The sequence below is a fragment of the Phyllostomus hastatus genome, unplaced genomic scaffold (assembly GCF_019186645.2).
Source record: "Phyllostomus hastatus isolate PE091 unplaced genomic scaffold, TTU_PhHast_1.1 phas_scaffold_55, whole genome shotgun sequence".
NCBI classification, from domain to species: Eukaryota; Metazoa; Chordata; class Mammalia; order Chiroptera; family Phyllostomidae; genus Phyllostomus; species Phyllostomus hastatus.
The window spans coordinates 14,957,474-14,974,164 of NW_025334035.1; the positions used below are offsets into that span (position 1 = coordinate 14,957,474).

Sequence of the window (16,691 nt, forward strand, 5' to 3'; positions counted from 1 at the left end):
TGGGTGCCTCTGGAGTTCCACACCCCTTCCTAGAGAGCACTGTGTGGGTAAAGGCCTGTGGAGCCTGCTGCAGTGATGGCAACATGGATGGCAATGCAGCACTTTGCTGAGGACAAGTGCACCCTGCACAGGAGCACTCCAAAGATGGGAGCTGGCCCAGGAATAGCCTGGCCTTTGGCTCTTGGAGTGGAGTCCCAGACCCACACTTGAATGTGAACATCTGCCACCAGTGGTAGTGGTGTTCGTTTCTCTTTTCTGTCCTCAAAGGTTGTTTTCCTTGTTCATCTCTTTCATCCTTGAATTCTGCTGGGTAGGTTTGCAAAACATGATTCTGAAGTAGTTCTGCCTTCAGAGAAAGTTCAAAGGTACTTTCCACTTTACTGTTCAAGATTCCTGGTGTTTCACTGGTTTGAGGGCAGAAGCAAGCTGTCTTGTGCTTCATGCTAAAATCAGTCTGCAAAACAAAACCAAGTGAATTTTTCCAGACAGAAGCACTGCACATCTGCTCTGCTAGTGACAGCAGCTCATGCAGGATTCAATGGCGTGAGTGCACAGCTCCCTGAACACACTGCCTGGTTCCCAGGAGGCACTGAGGAGAGAGCTTCCCTACCCTTCCTCATCATGGACTGACAGCTGCAGAACCAGATGTGAACACTACTTTGGGGGCAGTAGAGACTATATCGAGGAAGAGACATAGGAAAAGTTAGCTAGGGTCTTCCCCTCCACAATTCCTGATGAGTTGGGCTCTTGCTCTTCTCTGAAATTGGAGAGAGGTGGGCAGTTAAAACAAGACTCAGGTACCAGGTTGATTGCATGATCCATTCACTGAAACAGTACACACAGGACTGACGTATGTGGACTCTGCAGAGGAGAGAGCCTAGCTGACTTGGCCTGTGCCTTCTCAGTTGGCAGTTATTTAATGTTTCTTTGAGAGCATTGTGGTATGTTACATGTGAGCATTTCCCGCTCGTCAGTGATGTCTTTGTAAAAAAGGGCAGAACAGGTGAATCAGCACCCACAGCAGGACAGGCCATCCAGACCTGGCAGGTGTGGCTCTGTTGCTCTCCCTCCCTGCCCTGTGGTCCACAACACCACATCCTCTCCTCTCTGGCACAGGATACAGAATTAAGGTGGCATTTCAGAATCTGGAATCACTCTGTTCAATGCACATGGCTTATTTCTGGTAAGTGCTTCTGCTCAGCTGACCTGAGATGGCCACTGCTTGTCTGCTTCCAGCCACCTCCCCCATGAAATGTGATCTGCAGGCAGGTCCAGATCTGGGTGACTAGAGAAGACCCACCATGCCCACCCAGGAACCATCAAACATCTGGGCAGTTGTGGGCATTGCACAGTCACTACCAGTTTACTGTGATCCAGATGGCCAGACTATCACGTAGGCAGCTGTTTACCCAGCACTATTTTAGCCCCTAGCACTCAACTGAATTACTATCTCTAGGACCTTTAGATTTATATCAGTTTCTCAACCTTGGTGGGCCACAGGTCCCTTTTGAAATCTTTGTCAAAGCTTTTCCCTGTAGAAAAGAGCCCAGTCACCCCCTTCATGTCTTCTTATGCACCCCTTCATTTACTCCCTGGTATGATCTTCCAAAAAAGTAGGATCCTTTAAAAGTAGGGGGAAACTCAGTCTGGCTGCCTCTGAAAGATGGGCCCTTCAGAAGAAGTGCTATGGAGCTCTTCAAGGATGGCTGAGAACAGAGGCTTTAAAGTTGCAGTTAAGGCAGGGGGCTCAACTTCTTTGTGGAGTGGGTAATTTCCCATTTACCAAAAGCTGTAGGGGGAATGTGGAAGATGACGCATATACTATGTTGTGGGGGGAGAGACGCAGAGGAGTTGGCACTGTGGAATGGGGGCACCAGATGGGCAGGTAAGGGTGCTGAAGAGGGCTCCTCAAGGGTGTTCCTCAGGGCTCTTCCCTCAGCCTCAGGCAGCGGGTTGGCCTTGGTATACGCCAGGAACAGCTTCAGTGCTTTAAAAATGTGCAGATGTTAGTTTGTGTCCTCCTAAATCAGAATCTGGACAAGAGGTCACAGGCCCTAGTTCTCCACATGAACCCAGAGACCCAGTGACCTCTATGCCTTGTCATCCTATCCAAGGAGCAGGGCAGCTTCGGTGGTCCCCTACCACAGATTGCAGCAGCTGCTGCAGGCACAGTCATAGAAAGAAAAGACACCTGGAGTTGAAATTCTCATCATTTTAATGGTCAATAGCTTCTGGTTGGCTCTGGATGATACAGTTAAACAATATACTTAAAGACCCCCACCCCAAGCACATTCATACCCCCTCAGCTTCCATCGACATTCCACTGCCCAGACTTGCAGTCTCAGACTTCTTTGTGGGTTACGGAAATCCACATCTTAGTGTGATGAGTTGGACAAACCCTTGGTACATTTGTGATGTGTTATTTTTTTTAAAATAACAACTATTAACCCAAACAGCTTCCCGGACTCTGTTGTGTCACGGAGCAAAAAAAATGTTACTGTGCAATCTGAATACTCTGTTGTCTCCCACTGGTTGGGTTGTTGGCTTCTCTCCCTGTTCTAACTGAAATCATACAGCATAGAGTTCATAGATCTTCTTTACACAGTACACCAGGGCAGCAAGCGCTATCGTGTTGTGCAGTCTCTTTCTGTGCAAGTCATCCTTCCGGACCAGCACCACAGGGGTGGAGGAAGTGAGTGTGTGCAGGGGTAGGCGGGACAGTTTATAAGCATCGTACTCCACTTGGTACTTGCAGCAAGGGTCAAACTGCCAGGAGATTCCATAGAGGGTACAGCAGGCCAGGCTCAGCACGCCAGCAGGTAGGGAGATATAGTGGGAGTAATCTAAGGGCAGTGCCAATGGGGTGAAAAGACAAGCAGTGCCCGCCAACACAGTGGTCTTGTGCAGACAGTTGCCCACGGTGATCCAGCGGGCAGTCTCGTCACCAATGCGAGTGGGCTCGATCACGATGTACTTGTATTGGGCTTCCAGGGCCTGCTCCAGCTCGTACTCAAACTGGTCTTGCGCATTCTCCCCATTGTAGATCTCGTGCACGATGTAACAGTCTGTGGCCGACAAGCTCACCCTTAGGATGGAGGGGTGGAAGAAGGACAAGAGTTAGGCTGGCAGCACTGACTCCATGGTCTCTGCTGAGATGCGAGGGGAAGGCCCCTGAAGGGGAGTCTGGGCCTCAGGCTCCACAGACAGCCTGCTCTCTCACTGACAGAATAAAAACATCTCACTGATCTTTTCATTTCCGTCTCCCTTAGAGTCAATATTCAAGATAATCAGTAAAGAACTTTGTCTCAAAGAATAAAATAATGAAATATAGAAAGATGCAGGAAAAGGACTACCCTGCCCTCTAAGAAGTTGATAATCTACAATACGCACTGGGCCTGGCAGTTTGTCTACTGCAGTGGACGGGCAGGTCTGATAGTCAGCAGAGGGGCTCCAAAGAAACAAGGATTTCAGCCCCAATCACATTAATACACTCAGTACAGAAGCCTAGGGTCAGCAGGATGAAATCTGCTCTTGGTTAATAAGGGCAACTGCAGGACACTCTGATGGAAACCAACAGACCCCTGAGGCAGATAATACCAAACACCCTGCACTTTGCATGGTTCCAAAGCAGTCATCCTTGACTTGCAGAACACAAAGTAAACAGGGTCATTTTTGTCTTGGGTGAATGAGAACCAAACTCCTCTGACCCTCGCAGAAGGACGCTGCACAAAGCCCACATGGCCCTCCCCAGGCCAGCAACCCTTTGATTTAATTAGAAAAAGACGTCTCAAGAACAGTCATGACTCTGACACTTAATGGACATAAAGATCCCATGGGGCCCCCAGGTATGCCTGCCCATTCTGACCCTATAGCCCAGGACTGTGTTTATGGTCAGTAAATGCTTCTCTCTCTCTCCTAAGTAACACTAGTCACAAAGACCCAATTCAAGTGGCTGAGTTGACCTGACTTTCCCCCAGGACTAGGGATGGGTGACAAGACCCTCAAATGGAGTCTTCTAAAAGGCTAGGCTCCACATCAAGGCCAAACAACAGCAGTGACCATGGGTCAAAGGGGCATTTTAGGCAGTTTCAGGATTTCTCAGTCTGAGGACTTTCTGATGCAAACTTCCCATCCAAAGCAGAATCTTCCCACACCCCTGATGGGCAGACCTTCTTGGAGACCAGCACAAAACTATTTGTTTTCACTTGGCTTGTTTCAGCCTGTCCAGATCTTTCTAAATCTCCATACTGCTGTCCAGCATGTATACTGTTTCTCCTGGTTTTGTGGTATCTGTTCATCTGAGTAGAAGCCCTCTTTAGCTCAGCCTCTGAGAACACTGCTAGACACAATTCTTGAGACCGGATCAAGTTGCTTAACCCATATTAATATAGGCTGTGCAGAGCCATCTTGTCACATGCCTCAGTGAAAACCAGCCCCTTTCCTTCAGCAATCTCTGGGCCCCCCATCTGGCTCCTGGTGGTTACTGCTCTCTCCACCTGAGTCCACAGCCCTCCACCTGGGCCTCTGGATCAATGAGTTGGGACACACCAGGGAAGCATGGCCCACCCACGGAATTCTGACCGTCCAACAGGAAGTACAGCCCTAAATGCTCACCAATCCCAGGCCCAGCAGTTCAGACGGTCTAGCACGCGCATACCACATGGCCACTCAGAGCAAAGCCACAGGGGAGCTGGGCCCAGAGCCTCCTGGTCACCAGACATGCACATTATGGCCCAGTGAAGTCTTTTAAAACAAGGTCACCCCCTAGAACCTGTCTTCAGGATTAAGATGGTCCCAGCCCTCCCTCAAAGATAAAAGCAATTACATGTTAAGGTGGTGGAAACTGGATGTTAGGGGCAAACCTTAAGGAACAAGGATGGGATCAGAGAGCAGGAAGGATTCAGCACAGTAAAGGCTACTTTTAGCAAACAAATAAGCAAATCTAAGAGCAGGGTTTCCCTTTAGCTGGAAAATGACTAATGTTCTCCTGTGGTCACATTAGAATGAAAGTCACTGGTAATGGGCTGGCAGTGCCACCAAGTGCTGTGGGTGGAGCATCCTCTGGGATGGGTCTCCACTCACAGGTGGAGCCACTTTAACAGAAAATACTGGTTGGGACTCAGGAACTCTTCATCCCGAAAAGGTAACCATAATTCACCTAAGCTCAGAGAAGCCTCCTAATTAAATCAAAAACCCCAGTTAAACTGTGTGCACCGAGGAGAAGCCATTCCCTGGGGTCAGACAAGAAGCCTCCTAACCATAGGATGTTGCCAAGCACCTTGCTATTACATGAGTGCTCTGGGCCACCTTTCCAGGGTGTTAATGAGCCATTTCTGTAAGAATCCACTGGAAGTGTATGAAACAGGAAAAGTCGGGCTTTCCCTTTGGAGGCCTTTAGGGACTTTTTCCATTTGGTTTTAATTCAGAGGTAAAGCGGAGGCCATTTCAATTATCAATCCCAGGCAGGACTCATGCACTACAAAGCCTAAAAGTGGCAAAGAAAGGAACCTAAGAGGAAGTCCCATGAGACAAGAAGGTATGCAGGGACCAGAGGAGACGGGCTCCCCAGCAGGAGATCCTGGCTCAGAGATTTCCTTTGTATTCTCAAGTTCATCAGCTAAGAGAGGGAGAGGAGAAAGATAAGGACAAGGGAAGAGGAGAGGTCAGATTATTCATGATCTGTGAACTGAAGAGGGGGCACTTCCTAGTCAGTTGTATGTCCTGCTAACTATTACCTCACTGTTGGAAGCTTTCTGGCCACAAAGTCACCTGGAGCACTCAAAGCAAAACGTCGTTATCAAGGTTGGGATTACAGAATGTTCTTGCCAGGCCCCAAATCTCCCTCAGTCATGCAGGGCCCTTCTCTGCCCAGTGGATTGTAGCCATCCTAAAAGTTATGAAAAACAAAAAACAAAAAACAAACAACACCTTTAGGCCCAGTAAGAAAATGCCAGTTGGAACCATAGCACCTGGCACAGACTACTCTATCTCAGGAACACATCAGTGGGGCAGATCCCACCTCACCCTACCCCCTGCTGACTGAGCACGTCCCCAGGTAACGCCGGCCCTTGTCTCTGCAAGCCCCACTGGCATCCACCTGCACCCAGGTACACCTTTCCGAAGCCATCCTGGGGGCAGAGGAGACCATGCCCTCTGGTTCCTCAGGTAAACGTGGTAGGCAAGGCCACCTCCTGTTGTTTGGTAACATGGATTAGTGCATGTGTCCATGGGTCCCATACAGCCTGGAAAGGCGTGAGAGGCCAGTACATCTCACTGCTGTGGTCAAGTGTGCCTACATCAGCCCCAACAGCACAGGGGCCACAGTGGGCAGGCATAGGCGATTGGTCACCCTGCGCTTTGGCCACGGGTAGTCATAAACACCACAACTCAAAGAAGCATGTGTAGACATAGGTGCACGTACTACCTAGTACTCATGTCCTGAGCCTGCCAAAGCATGCCCTACTTCCTGGAGCCCCATGTCTTACTGTGGGCAGGTCACCCCACTCCTATCCCATCATCGTAAACCAACTCTCCATGGTGTGAAGACAAGAGCATAACCACACTGGAGTGACTTCCAGTCACCTTCAAACAAGGTGGTCTTGGCAGACAGCCCAGCCAGCAGTGCTGCACACACTGCGTGGAGGCCCACCAATTCCTTATGTAAAGCCAAAGCCATTAGCCCCCATTCAGGAAAGGGATTCTTAGTTTCCAATGGAAACAGATGAAATCTGAAGTCTAGAGAAGATTTCTTGGATTTCATCTGATGGACAAGGAAGGAAACAGCAAAGTTCAAAACACATGGATGCACAAGTAAGAGGTCCCCTTTGTCAGAGGTCTTTCCCCACCAAGCAGTCAGCACCCACCCCTTCCACCTGGGCTGTGGCAGCTGAGACACCGTCTGCCCCTGCAAATGTAGGTTTTAAAGGCAGCCAGGACCACCAGATTCAGTTCTGTATGGTTAACAAGAACTGGTACTTCAGAAACCTGGTAGCAGGGGACACCCTGGGGAGAGCTGCCCCAGCACCCACCCTCATACGGCTTACTTTTGTTTCTGGGTCAGATGTAACCCAACTAAGGAAAGAATCCAATTAGAAGGTTGCCTTGAACCATTTCAGAGCATCACCAGCCAACCCCCAACATGAACCTAGTACACAAGAGCAGATTTTTTAGAAAACTAATCGGAACCTCTTGATCCCACGGCTAGAGCACTGTCCTGATATACTGGAGTTCCATCCCCAGTCAGGGCACATACAGGAATCAACCAGTGAATTCATGGATGGGTGGACCAACTAATTAATGTCTGTCTCTCACTCCTCTCCTCTCTCTCTAAAAACAATAAAAATTTGAAAAAGAGAGGAAACACCAATAACAGAAAAACCTCTAAGAACTAAATTTAAGTGACAAGTACATAACAGTATTTACAGTATGCTACCTTTAGTGTATTTTTTAAAAGGTATGCATTTCCTTTTATATGCATAGAATACTTCTGGACAGATATACAAATACCTGAGAATTATGTCATTGGAGAGGGGAACGAAGTGGCTTCAGAGAGAAAAGGGGGGTCCCCTTTTACCAAATGACTAGAACCTTTAGTGCTCTCAGCACAGAGCTTTTCTTCCAACCAAACCCCGTCTGCCAGCGCTGGCATCACTCTACATGCTAAGCCCTTTTAATGAACCTGTGGAGCAGAGCATCAGCCTGTGTGAGCTCAAGTGGCTGCTGCAGACACTGCACTTGTAACTGGGGTTCTTGAACTTGCCTTCTCCCTTCAACCACTCAGCCTGAGACCTGACCCCCCTCCCCTCTGAATAGGCCCTGGCAGTACTCAGGAACTACTCATCAGAGGAGTCCTCTAGAAATGCTGGCTTCCCATGGGATCTGTGCACCTCCTGGTCCCCCAAACCACTGCAAAGCTGATCTCAAAGGAATCTGGGATAACAACTACTCACAAACATGGAATCCCAAAATCTGGAGACACCTCCCCAATAGTCAGAGCTGCACAAGAATGTTCAGAGCAGCACTGTTTGGTGAAAGTAAAAAATTACCCACAAGATAAAACCTTGACATCCTCCACAAGAGCAAAAATGAATGGAGTAACAGCTGCACACTTCGCAGCTCATCACATGGACAACAGAAGGAAAGCAGGTGTGGAACACATGCATTTGAACATTTCACGTACACAATTCACAAGCACACAGAACTAAAGGATGTGCTATTTAGGTATGTTTTCATGTATGGTAAGTATGAAGAAAAGCAAGGAAATGACAGACAACTCGGGGGAGGTAGCCTTTGACTAGGGGAGGGGCATGCCAGCTAGGGTAATACTAGTTTTCTATTTCTTTGGCTGAGTGTTGAGCACAGTTTTATTAATTTTTAAAAATTATGGTAAAGCACACATAACAAAATTTACTACCTTAACCATGTTTAAATGTACAGTTCAGTAGCATTACATAAATCCATATTATCATACTGAACTTTTTCATCCTGCAAAACTAAAACTCTGTCCCCATTAAACTCCCACCCTACCACATCCAACCATTCTATTGATACTTTGTTTTTATGAACATGGCTATTCTAGGTACTTCACATAAGTGGAATCACACAGTCCTTGTCCTTTTGTGACTGGCTCATTTCACTTGGCAGAATGTTTTCAAGGATCATCTCTTATACAACATGTGAGAATTTCCTTCCTTTTCAAGGGTCAATAATATTCCAACATATGTATGTATTAAAATAAACCACATTTGGGTTATCCATTCATCCACTGATGGACACTTCTGAGTTATTTCCACTGTCTAGCTATGGTGAATAATGCTATGAACATCAGTGTAAAAATATGTTTGAGTCTCTTCAATTCCTTTGGATACCTACAAATGGAATAGTTGGATCATATAGTAATTACAGTTTTCATTTTTTGAGGAACCGCCATAGTCTCCCAAAGTGGCCGCACCATTTTACATTCCCATCAGCAGTGCCAGAGGGTTCCAATTTCTCCACATCCTCGCCCACACTGTTTTTAGCCATCCTGATGGGTGTGAGGTGGTATCTCATTGTGGATTTTATTTATACTTGTTTAAATAACATCTTTAAAGAGTCATACATATGGTAGGAAGTTTATGACTCATCAGAAATATACTTCTGATGTGTTTAACACAATTTTTAAAAATCCAAGACAAACTATGGGGGGGGGGAGATGGAGTATCAAACATGTTATACACAAAAATGGTCAATAATGGTTTTCTTTGGATAGTGGCCTAGCAGGTGACTCTTAAATTTTATTTTTCTTCATATTTAGAATATTGTATTTAAAAAAATTAATGTGCTTTTTTTAAAATAACGGGAACATTAATTGTAATCCTTCTCTGAAAAAAAAATGTTGTTCAACAGCTCTATTTCCCTTGGAGTGAAGAGACCGGAGAGCCATGGGCCCTCCAAAACCAAGAGAAGCAGGAGGCAGCTCACTTCCCCTGCAGCAGCTTCTGGGTGCTGCAGAGAAGCCTGCGATTGCAAGGAGCAAACCCAGCACCTTCACAGGTCTGCGTGAGCCTGAGCACAGGCTCGTGGTAAGGTGCCTTGCTGGTCTCAGCCCCCTGCAGCACTGCGAGTGAGGATAAGGAGAGTCCCGTGCTCCTGTTGCACTCAAAGGAGCACTGGCCAAAAGGCCCTGCAAGCCACTGTCCTTTTCTGGTCATGCTGGATCCAGAACCAAATACAACCAGAGTGGAAGCCCTTGCCTAGGCCCATTTTCTGGAGTGGCCCTGGGCTCCCAAGCAGGACTGAGGCATGAGCTTCCATCTGAAACACAAAAGGATGTTCGCTCCAAGCTCCATGGAAGCAGAGTGTGCATTTTCATCCTAGCATCCTCAGCACTGGGTCTGACTGAGTGTCACAGGCATTAGTGGAAGCATGTTGGAAATAAGTGACAGAAAAAAAAATTAGAGTAATTAAGAGAACAGGTTTAATTAAGCTAGGTCCATATGTCATTGTGCTTTCTACCTAATAAACATGAGGTCACTTGATCACCTATGACATGTGAGATACTGAACTCTATCTATACTTCCCAGGTCTAAGAAAACCTACTTTTGGATAACCAAAAATTGCTTTCTCCAGAGTCAAAGAAAGCAGTAAAATTCTATGCTGCAAACATAAAGACCAGACAGGACAAAAAGGCATAGGCATGTAGCCCAAAATATTGAGAAGAGTTCCAAATAGGTCAAGGAACTTACTTCCACAGGGCACCTGACAGTTTCATCTGCCACATGCAAGAGAACACTTTCCTCCTCGGTGCTCTGGTAACTGAGCAGCTCTCAGCTTTGGGAACAAGAACACAGTGCACCAAGTGTGGGAATCAAGAGGCCTGGATTCAAGTTCCCTCTCAGTCACTTACAGGCTTTGTGTCTGAGGGCAAACTCCCTTGCTACTCTTAGTCAGCTTCCCTGGTATCAAATGGAGCAAAGATCTAGCTCTCCCAGAGTGCTTCAGCTAAGATGGGATGGGGGCTGGGTGTGCAAACCCAAATGACAGCTGCAAAAGCACCACCCAATTTAAGGTCCATGCAGCTGTTTAAATTAAGTAAATTAAAACATTCAGTTCCTCAGACAAATGAGCCACATTTCAAATGCTTGAAAGTCACAAGTGGCCATCCTAATGAGGAGCCTAGAACTAAAGAACTGTTACGGCTATTAAGTGATTATTAGCTTTCCCAAGAACTCTGTGGCCCATAAAGTTTTTGCTGATGCCAGGAGAGAACAGTGGTGGCAGGGAGGTTCCTGTGTGTGCTCACTCTGTGGAGTGCTCTCAACCCTCCCACCCCCACCCCCTGTCCTCACTCACTGAGGTACATGTCTCCCTCTCCCTCAGAGGCTCAGGGCAGAAAAGCTGAAATCGGGCTTGGCCTCAGCCTCCTTCTCACCTTCCTGGACAGATCATTCCTCTGCTTCAGCAAGTTGGGCCTTGAATGGGAATGCAGCCTAAAGGACTAAACCACAGAGGCACAAATTATTGCAGCTGGAGTCCAGATTGCTCAAGTGAATAAAGGAAAAAAACATGTCTAAGACGATGAACCCCAGCAGATCTTAACCTACGATATCCAACTTCTGGGATCAGAGCACATGGCCTGCTGTGCACATGTCCACCTTCTGCCAGCCAGCTGGGCGGGACCTACCCCCTCAGGGTTGCACACGTTCAGACCTGGGTGCAGATACTGTGCCTTTGTGGCTCATCCAGATCAGGAGGAAACAACATTTCCACCACACACCAGAGCCGCAATGGGAGTCTGTCACAAGAGGTCAACTACCACAAACCCTTAAAGCTCCTGGGCTCTAAAAGGAAAGGACTGGATCAGAACTAGGGGAATGTGTGCCACCTACCCACACGGCTCAGCTGAACTGGGAACTGAACCCCCACCAGACACCTCGAACCACATCTGTCTGATTCACAGACTAGAGCAAAGCTGTCAAAAGATCAAGTACCAAGGAATAAAGTGTTCTACAAAACGATGTGCAAGTAATCCCCCAGAACCGGCTGCCTAAAAGTACAGTAGCAGATGGCTGCACCTGCCAGGGCAGGGTCAGGCTGCAAAAAGTGATTTTACCTGAAAACCTGAGCCTTTAGTCCAACATGCCAGACCCTCTGAACACCCCAGGCCTTTAAGCAGGGCTGCTGCCTCTAACTACAATCAGAACCAAATGGAGTGCACCTTCATGAGAGGAGAAAGGCAGGAGCTGAGAGCAGTCACAGAGAGTTCAGGGTGTTCAGGGGCCTTGACAATGAGACAAGCAGCCCAAGGGGACAGGCGGGACCATCTGTGAGCTGATCCGGGTCGGCACCCAAGTGGCAGAACACACAGATACCTGCACTGTGCCTTCCTAGTTGGGCAAGTGTGTCTCAAAGACGTCGACAGGCCAAGTGGCAATCTGTTTCATGTGCTCGTTGCCAGAGTGCTGAATTTTGGACAAGAATTCGGGTTACAGCTCAGAGTCTGATGTTCTTCATTACAAACACTGTTGATTTCCTAGATTTAATGGAGTGAAGAGAAAAATCAACATGCAAGAAGCTTTCAATTTGATATTTCCACCCCCTCCCATCTTAGTCTAGACCACCACCGTCCTTCCTATCAATAGAACTTCCGCAGTGACAGACAGGTTCTCTATCTGTGCTGTCCAAGATGGCAGCCACAGCCACACATGGCTACCAACACCAAGCACTGAGGAGCTGAATCTTTCATTCTACTTTATTTTCCTTAAATTCAATCACTACATGTGACTAGTGGCTACTAAATAAACACAGCTCTAGACTCAAGAACCAGGTAAAGCAAGACTCCACACCCTGTGTATTCTAAACTCAACCATCACTGACACACAGCTGACAACAGTAATCCTTGTGGACAATCTGACTCCAGAGCCTTTAAAAACAAGGCCTGCTTTGGAGTCTGTAGCCACTGGCCCATCTGGAAAGTTTGCTCAAAGCACTGCTCTGTTCCCACCAGTGCCCCAAACCAGACAATGTTTCCTTCAGTTTCAGCATAGGGCAGATTCCAACCAGGTTTGTGCAGCAACTCAGGAAAGTGGTTTTACAACGTGGAGCTGAGATTTGAGTCAGCACCAAATGTGACATGGAACAAAGTCCTTTAAGAGAGCCATAAACAGCCATATTTCAGTCATAAGAACCAGTAATACGCTGGGGCCTCATAATCTATGGTGTCTGCCAATCAATTAATCCAGCCTGCCCCACCCACAGAACAGGAGTGGAGGTGTGCCCAGAAGTTAGCTAGCTGGCAGGGGTGGGGGGTGTGTGGGAGGATTATGTTTCCATCTCCCCCGCTCAGCATGGCAGGCCCTTAGGGAAACCTGACTCCTCCAGCTAGGGCCTCATAGCAAAGCCAAATGGAGTGCCCATATATTCCCCCAAATCTCCACCCGCATCACAGCCTATCACCTGGAAGGGAGACAGATGGTGCCAACAGAGGGGTAACCCCCTCAACAGTGCATTACCTAGGAGAAGGGATGGTGTCACCCAAACCACAAAACCAGATGCCCCATTCCCAGCTAACACACATCATCTGCATGTGTGAGCAGAGCATTCAGTTCCTGGCCAAAGGTTTCGACCTGACACCTAAGGAGACCAAGCAGGTAACAGCAATAAGTCAAGCTGTCAAGTGAGGACTGATGAACTAGAAAGCACTTGACCTGACCAAAAAAAGTCAGCCACCACTCTTTTCAAATACAGAGGGTGGGGTGGGTAGGTGTGTGTGTGTAAGAAAAATCTTTTATTTTGTAAGTGCTGGCAACTAATTTAAATTCTCTTAACTAAGCATCCAAAAAAAAAAAAAAAAAAAACCCAAAAACAAGGAACAGTGTATGGACTGTTGGTTTGCAAGCTCAGTTTTGAATTAATGACTGTCTCCAATGAAGGAGAAAACATTCCCAATACCTAATATTTTTAGACCAGTAAAAGCTTAACAGCCCCTGCCTGTATGATGTCTGGGGCATCCCAATATGGCCCTTTCAGTTGTTTTTATCCAGTAGAGAGGAATGCCTTTCTCTCTGATACTCTTTTAAGTTTTCTAAACAGGTTATTTCCTATTAAAGGAAATTACTGGCAAGATTAATAATGTTTGCATTAAATATCTTGAAAATGTCTCCTAGTTTTAAAAACCACTGGGAAATCATCGAGGTCCCTTCTTTCATTTATTTCTATGGTCTGCTCTAAGAAATACAAGGTTGGGAGTTGGAAAAACAAAAATATCTGCTTGCCATTTATTGCTTTTCCAAGGAACAGGAAATTCAGAACAATGCTGGATAACTCTGAGTTAAGCTAAAGTTAACTCTTTAGCTTAAAATACAAGCTAAAGGAATCTGTCTGAAATTGCCAAACAGGAATAATCTCCTAGGCTGGGAAGACCATCTGCAGGCAACAGCAACAAATATTTGATGGACTCAGTCAAAGAAAAGGAATAATGCAGAATAGAGGAGTTGAGAGAAGGGAGAGAGAAAGAGAACTTTTCTGTTTAACAATCTTCACCAAAAAGACAAAAATAGCAAACATAAAAACTTCCCTTTCTTGCTGTCCTCTGCTATACCAATCATACCCTAACAGAATCGACAGGACAGTTTATCCAGGTGACTCCGCCAATGCACACCCTATCCCAAACTTCTAGTGGCTTCTATTCGCTGAAACTGCTTTCCAGAAGCAAAAACTCTAAGTTCAACACAAAAAGTACCCCAATCACATCTTCTAGAAATCAGTTCTCTAAATCAAGATCTACTTTGGAAGAAACAAGCTCCTAGCTCACTACCCACACACCATTCATTAGGAAAGGTCACTTTAAAGGACTTTCACGGCAGGCGCGCTTGCAGAAAACCATGTAAAAGTAGTAAGAATCCCCTCTCAGGGAAGTGACCAGCTGTCGGCCGGAGAAACACAACTGGCGAGGGTTAGGGTTCCCCGGCGTAAAAGAGCAGAACGCATTTACCCTCCAGCAGCTGGACCGTTCTGTGAAGGTTTCCCCCTCCTTCTCCCTCCCGGGAGCCATTCCTCGCCACGTCAGGGGCCGCTGCCGAGATGGCCCGAGTGTGGCCAGGCAGGACGGGAGCCTAGGACGCCGTTCGCCCCGCGGGCAACTAGGCAAGTCCCTTGAGCTGGCGCGGCCCCAGCCTCGGCCCTAAGCCTTCGGTGGAGTCCGCTTCGACCCGGCTCGGGAGGGCGCCGGTTCCCACCCAGATTCCGAGTCGGCTCAGACTGGAATCCCGCGTGCCTAGCTGAGGAACAGAGGGAGGGTGGGCGAGAAGAGACAGCTCAAAAGCTAAGGCAGGGAGAGCTCTGCACCCACAGGAGGCCTCACCGGGTCATCGGCTCCTGAGCCACATGCCCGGAGGCGAGCAACAAGCCTCCGATCTCACCTCTCTCGGGCACTGCCACCACTACTGCTCGGGCCAAGACGCCTCCTTCCCCACGCGGCCATCTTGGAGACACTCTGCTCGTGAAAGTCTCGCGCCAAGGCGGCCTTGGGAGAGCGGGCGGGCGGAAGGGAAATGTAGTACGCTCTGCAACACGCGACCGCTCAAGAGGTAGAACCTGAGACACCTCTGAACTACAATGCCCACAGTGCACCGCGCTCCCGTAGCCCGCCTCTCCGAGGTCCCCTGGAAAATGTAGTCTTTACCCCAGGCGGTGTACTCGGGGCTGTCCTAGGGAGGGTCCTATTCACGCACCTATTTAGAAATTGAAGTTCCCCAAAGTTCACAGCTTGAGAGTCAAGCTCCCATCCGCTTTTACGTGCTGGGGTTTCGAGAGCAAAGAGCTAAAGCGGAGTGAAATGGGGGTGCCTACAACTCCCAGAGGACCTCGCGAGAGGTGTCGCGTGTTGCCCGCTGGGGCCAAGGGGCGTCGCGCTTTGTGGGCTGCCTGTCAGCCTGCCGCTTCCTGGCTGGGTCAGCCGCGGGCGAATCAAGCCTGGGTCCTCGGCATCACGTTAGGCGAAGATGACTCGACCTGCCCTTGATAACTAGCTCTGACTTTTAAGGTCACCGAGGGGCGGGAGACGCCCCCGGGCCCTCTGGGAGGCGGTTGGAGTTCCCGCTCCATTCCCCAAATTACCTTTACTCCAGCAATCCTTTGGAGATGAGACGACTTGGTCCCGGCTTCACGGAGGCCCCTGCTAGCAAGTTGTTGGAAGAGAGTCTGTAAGCAAAGAAAGAACTACAACATGTGGTCAATGCTATGGGAAAAATAGTTTCCTGCCATAGAGAAGAGTTTATTTTAGATAGAGCCACTGGGCCCTTTCAGTCCCGGCCAGCCACACACCCCACTAGTACTGTCCGCAGTGAACGTAGCCTCATATTTGGGTGTCTTTGAAGGCTCATGCTGAATGAATCATCCCATCTGATGGGAGCCCTGCCCAGAACATGGCATTTTCCTACCTGGACCGTGTTGTAGAGTCAACAGTCAGGATGGACTAAACAAACTCAGTGATTCCTAGACTCCTGGAGACCTGTGGGCTAATTTGGGATGGGGGTAAGTCCTTTGCAGTTTTTGAACTTCTAGCCCCTCTCCTTCCCACAGGCAATATTGCTAGACATTAATTGGTTTCATAAATATTTGAGCAACTCATGCCTAAGTGTGCTCCAGATTCAGAGACAGAGGAAGCACAGCACCTGCTCTCAGCACCAGGGTCTGGGGGAACTCAGCAAGCCAGGACAGGAGGGCTGACAGGTGTAGATGCAACTCACCAATGAGGATTCCTTTGGAGTTTTCTTTTATTAGTGTAGGTAGTTAGATATTAACAAAGGAAGGGAGCAGCCATGGCCAGGTAGTTCAGCTCATTAAAGTGATGTCCAGATATGCCAAGATGGCAGGATCAATCCCTGCCAGTCAGGGCACATACAAGAACCAACCAAGAAGTGCAAATCTGGGTGGAACAGCAAATCTCCCCCCAACCTTCTCTCTCTTACACACACACACCCTTTCCTCTCTCTCCAAAATCAATTTTTAAAAATCTTTTTTAAAAATAAAGGAAGTGAGCAAAGAGAATCAGACATTAGGAAGCCTAATCAACCAGGGAGCTGAATTGGATAATAAGCCTATTTTGTTAGGAAGTTGAAACATTCATAGGAAACCTAGGGGATCAAAGCATTGCTCTACCAAGTGGAATTACACTCCTACTTCCTTCATGTAGGAAGTGTTGCCAGTGG

At 47.9% G+C, this 16,691-nt stretch overlaps 1 protein-coding gene across 4 annotated transcripts; it reads right to left on the bottom strand.

The window, feature by feature from the left end:
- Positions 1-2,197: 2,197 nt before the first annotated feature.
- Positions 2,198-15,010, bottom strand: TMEM11 (transmembrane protein 11). Of its 4 annotated transcripts, XR_006783967.1 has the most exons (4): positions 14,901-14,981; positions 11,853-12,013; positions 5,736-5,887; positions 2,950-3,085 (listed from the first exon to the last, which is right to left on the bottom strand). XR_006783967.1 is itself a non-coding variant. In XM_045823996.1 (2 exons), exons 1-2 carry the CDS (start codon positions 14,960-14,962, stop codon positions 2,569-2,571), a joined length of 579 nt encoding a protein of 192 aa, XP_045679952.1. In that variant the 5' UTR covers positions 14,963-15,010; the 3' UTR covers positions 2,198-2,568. The 4 variants fall into 4 exon arrangements, 3 of the variants coding, with proteins under 3 accessions (XP_045679952.1, XP_045679955.1, XP_045679954.1); XM_045823996.1 differs by lacking the exons at positions 5,736-5,887; positions 11,853-12,013 and having other exon boundaries at positions 2,198-3,085; positions 14,901-15,010; XM_045823999.1 differs by lacking the exons at positions 5,736-5,887; positions 11,853-12,013 and having other exon boundaries at positions 2,198-3,085; positions 14,843-14,951.
- Positions 15,011-16,691: the final 1,681 nt, after the last annotated feature.

Bases quoted from the DNA above. Each gene is read 5' to 3' on its own strand.
- TMEM11 (XM_045823996.1), bottom strand. From the start codon at position 14,962: ATGGCCGCGTGGGGAAGGAGGCGTCTTGGCCCGAGCAGTAGTGGTGGC. The intron at 3,086-14,900 runs GTGAGATCGGAG...CTCCATCCTAAG, and splicing joins GGTGGCAGTGCCCGAGAGAG to GGTGAGCTTGTCGGCCACAG.